The sequence below is a fragment of the Panthera pardus genome, unplaced genomic scaffold (assembly GCF_024362965.1).
Source record: "Panthera pardus isolate Hobbes unplaced genomic scaffold, ASM2436296v1 HiC_scaffold_24, whole genome shotgun sequence".
Classification (NCBI taxonomy): Eukaryota; Metazoa; Chordata; class Mammalia; order Carnivora; family Felidae; genus Panthera; species Panthera pardus.
Genome location: NW_026526810.1, coordinates 32,731,022 through 32,735,220, shown reverse-complemented (window position 1 = coordinate 32,735,220; position 4,199 = coordinate 32,731,022). Strand labels below are relative to the sequence as shown.

Genomic DNA, 4,199 nt, shown 5'->3' with positions numbered 1-4,199 from the left:
AACTATTATTATTTCAAGAACCCTTCCCCTTCCCATCTACATACTTATGATCCTCTCATCAGCCCCACTTACCTTTTCCCAAGGTCCAGAGCTACACAGCAACGGAGGGACGAGTGGGGAGCAGACATCAGCTTCCCATTCCTAGCTCAAGTCAAGGAGTACTTCCACATTCAGAGGTTTGAAGGACGCTCACCTGCTACCCTCCCATTTTTTACAGAGAATGAAATCAAGGCTGAAAAGGAGACTGAACCAGCCCAGAGCCAGGGGCAGAGGTTCAGGCTAAATTAGAACCTGCTCCCGACCCCAGTCCGGTCCACTCTATTTGCTTTATCTCTGCTGCCTCTCCCTCCAGCGTCCAAGAAACTTAGCTACCCACCAACCCAGTGGGGTGGGCTAGATGTTAATCCTGTCCTTGCTTCTTCCCAGATGAATGACCTTGAACAACTCATGTAAATTCTCTCAGCCTCATTTTAAACATCTTACAGATATTATCCCAATTGGTAGATGTTCTTATTGGTCACACTCTGAGGAAACAAGGCCGAGTTGGGGTACTTGCACAGGAGCATACAGTCGCTTTAGTACAGGTTAAAAGGGGGTATCTTCGTAAGCAGCTCTCACAGTGCCCCGCATGCATTAGGTGCTCCATATGTGGTCACTATTGTTTCTATTTCCCACACGGAAGTGAGTGACCCTGCATGACTCCCAGATGCCCTCCGGCCAGCAGCCATCCAGCCTGCCGGCCACCACATCACATGAGCCATACTATCTTTAGCCAGGGAGATATTTATATCCCCCGGGAAGTTTTTTTCCGCTCCGGGGGAGCCCCAGAGTCGGTGGTGGCCGCTGAATCCAGGCCCCCGCGGCGGCCCCCCGCCAGACCCGCTCGTCATGCCGCGGGCCCCAGAGGCCCCCCCGGTGCAAGTGTGGGTGGGCGGCCAGCTCTTCCAGGCCGAGCGGGCCCTGCTAGTGGAGCACTGCGGCTTCTTCCGTGGCCTTTTCCGCTCCGGCATGCGGGAGACGCGCGCGGCCGAGGTGCGCCTGGGCGCGCTGAGCGCTGGCGGCTTCCACACCATGCTGCAAGTGCTGCGCGGCGAGCGGCCGGCGCTGGCGGCCGCCGACGAGCTGCTGCAGGCCGTGGAGTGCGCCGCCTTCCTGCAGGCGCCAGCGCTGGCGCGCTTCCTGGAGCACAGCCTCACGTCGGACAACTGCGCGCTGCTGTGCGACGCGGCCGCCGTCTTCGGCCTGCACGACGTATTCCACAGCGCCGCGCTCTTCATCCGCGACGGCGCGCACGACCTCGCGGCCGAGCTGGCGCTGCCCGAGGCGCGCGCCTACGTAGCGGCGCTGCGGCCCAGCAGCTACGTGGCCGTGAGCACGCACACGCCGGCGCCCGGCTTCCTGGAGGACGCGTCGCGCACGCTGTGCTACCTAGACGAGGAGGAAGACGCGTGGCGCACGCTGGCCGCGCTGCCCCTAGAGGCCAGCACGCTGCTGGCGGGTGTGGCCACGCTGGGCAACAAGCTGTATATCGTGGGTGGCGTGAGGGGCGCCAGCAAGGAGGTGGTGGAACTGGGCTTCTGCTATGACCCGGCCAGCGGCACGTGGCGCGAATTCCCCAGCCCGCACCAGCCGCGCTACGACACGGCGCTGGCTGGCTTCGACGGCCGCCTCTACGCCATAGGCGGCGAGTTCCAGAGGATGCCCATGAGCTCTGTAGAGCGCTACGACCCCGCTGCGGGTTGCTGGAGCTTCGTAGCCGACCTGCCGCAGCCGGCTGCCGGCGTGCCCTGCGCCCAGGCGTGTGGCCGCCTCTTTGTGTGTCTATGGAGGCCGGCTGACACCACGGCCATAGTAGAGTACACTGTGCGGGCCGACACGTGGCTGCCGGTGGCCGAGCTGCGGCGCCCGCAGAGCTACGGCCACTGCATGGTGGCCCACCGCGACAGCCTCTATGTGGTGCGCAATGGACCTTCCGACGACTTCCTACACTGCGCCATCGACTGCTTCAACTTGGCCACGGGCCAGTGGACGGCGCTGCCTGGCCAGTTTGTCAACAGCAAGGGAGCTCTCTTCACAGCGGTGGTGCGCGGCGATACAGTCTATACAGTCAACCGCATGTTTACGCTGCTCTATGCCATCGAGGGTGGCACCTGGAGGTTGCTCAGGGAGAAGGCCGGTTTCCCAAGGCCCGGCTCCTTGCAGGCCTTTCTTCTTAGACTGCCTCCTGGCGCCCCGGGGCCTGTGGCCTCCACGACACCAGAACTGTGACCCTGGGCTGGTCTTAGGAGGGGATATCCCGGAGTCTTCGCTGAGCCATGGCAGAGTCTATAAAGCCGGCCTTTGGAGCTGTGTGGAACTTCTGTCTCCCTGGTTGAGACATCCAGGTCTTGGGCATTCTGGTGATATGAACATGTCCAAGAAATTCAAAGAGTAAGGGCGACGCCAGGGTCTGAGCCCTCAAATTACTTGGGCTCTGCTGAGAGATGGTGGGTCACAATGCCAGTGAGGGGGTAGGATTTCAGTAATTCAGGCTTGTATGTGAATGGGCCAATAATTGAGAATGGCTAGGAGTGAGTTAGGTGATGTTAATCGAACTGCCAGTCAGTAGGCAAAAATCAGGCACCTACTGTGTGCCCAGCACAGTGTTAGGCTTAATGTAGCTGTAGTTGCCAGAGGGGTCCACAAAGCCCTAGAGTCTAATCCAAGACAACAAAAGGTTTACACACACTTGTCTTGATCCACGAGGGCTAAAGGCAACAGGCAAAACAAAAACCCTCACAATGGAATAAAACAAAATATTGAAGAAATCCGGGCAAAGGGAAAATACGGAGAGGAAAGATATGTAACTGCAGGAAGGAGGATCGTATACAAAGTGTATGGAGAAGACAGGCAGGATAATTAGCTGCTGCAGGGGAGGCTCAGAAGGTGCAGACAGCTCAGAAGAGGAGATGGGGGAAAGCTGGGGCAGGTGGCAAGAGGCTCTGAGAGCCCAGCCTTTAAGGTGGAACAGCTGTAGATGGAGGCATTTGGGGAGGAGGCAAGGCTAGGATGGCTTGCAGAGACAATAACTGAGTTAAACCTGAAGTGAGATGGGGAGCGGGGGTAGGGTTCCCCACACCCCCTTACAGGATGTGGACTGGCAGGGGAGAGCTCATTTGCAAGCCCCTTGCCCACTTACTTATTTACCATCACCCTTTGGGCAGTGGATTATTAACTTCCATGACTGTAGGTTACTCAAGGTAGGAGCCCAGTCCTGGCCGGGTCTCACTGTCACATCTCCCTCAGTTGTATCCCTCCTCCACCCTCTGCAGGTTCATTCTCCTCTAGCCTCTGCTCCTGCCATTCTCTGGGCCTGGAATGCCTTTCCTCTCCACCCCTCACCCTTCTTTTGGCTCTGTACCCACCTCCTCTGTGCAGGGTTGGCTGTTCCTGACCTTGGCTACCTGCATTGCTCATTGGACCCCTTACTGACATCATTCTATGTGTGAAGCCATGCACATGTGCAGATGGCAAGCGCAGAGATCCTATTGTCCTGTCAACTGACCTGAGCACTTTTCCACCTACAGAATCAAATAATGAGGTCCTAAAAGAACCTCAGGCTGTAGAGGCTGTACTCCTTAGGAACCTGGTGTTGGATGAGGACTCTTGTGCCTTCTTTAGAATATTCCTACCCTGATGTCTGGTCAGATGTCCTCCAGCTTCTCCATGCCCTTGGGCAGACTTCTCTGGGTGTCCCGAATGGTCTCCATCCTCTTGGACCTGAGACCCATAGGAGATCCTAACCTCATCACAAGCCTAGAATGCAGCGTCAGCATGGAGCCTAGCATTAGGGCTGCTCTAGCTGCCTTTTTCCCTGACCTATGTCCCAGGCCCTGGAGAATGCTGCCCTCAGAAGCCCAGGACCTGCTTGCCCTGGAATAGCCTAATCTGATGAATCACATCAATAAATCCTGATTTTTGCATCCTGTGAATAACGCGCAAAGTACTTTCACATCCGTCTTCCCTCTCCAGTCCTACCTCATTGTGGGAGTTGGATACCTTCTCTCACTTTTTGATTCTGTCAAAGTATAATTTTTATCACATGTCAGAGGTTTATTTAACCCATTAACAAGAGAACCAAAAGAGTGGTTCAGAAGACCACTTGAGATTTGTGTCTTTAGTTGGAAAAGACATATTGAAGTACCTTTGCTACAATAAGA

The 4,199-nt window shown here is 56.3% G+C and overlaps 1 protein-coding gene across 1 annotated transcript; it reads left to right on the top strand.

Annotated features, from left to right (window-relative positions):
• The first annotated feature begins 651 nt into the window (after positions 1-651).
• Positions 652-3,962, top strand: KBTBD13 (kelch repeat and BTB domain containing 13). The gene has a single exon (XM_019441784.2). It carries the CDS (start codon positions 889-891, stop codon positions 2,266-2,268), a length of 1,380 nt encoding a protein of 459 aa, XP_019297329.2. The 5' UTR covers positions 652-888; the 3' UTR covers positions 2,269-3,962.
• Positions 3,963-4,199: the final 237 nt, after the last annotated feature.

Coding starts and splice junctions, on each gene's coding strand:
- KBTBD13 (XM_019441784.2), top strand. CDS start 889: ATGCCGCGGGCCCCAGAGGCCCCCCCGGTGCAAGTGTGGGTGGGCGGC.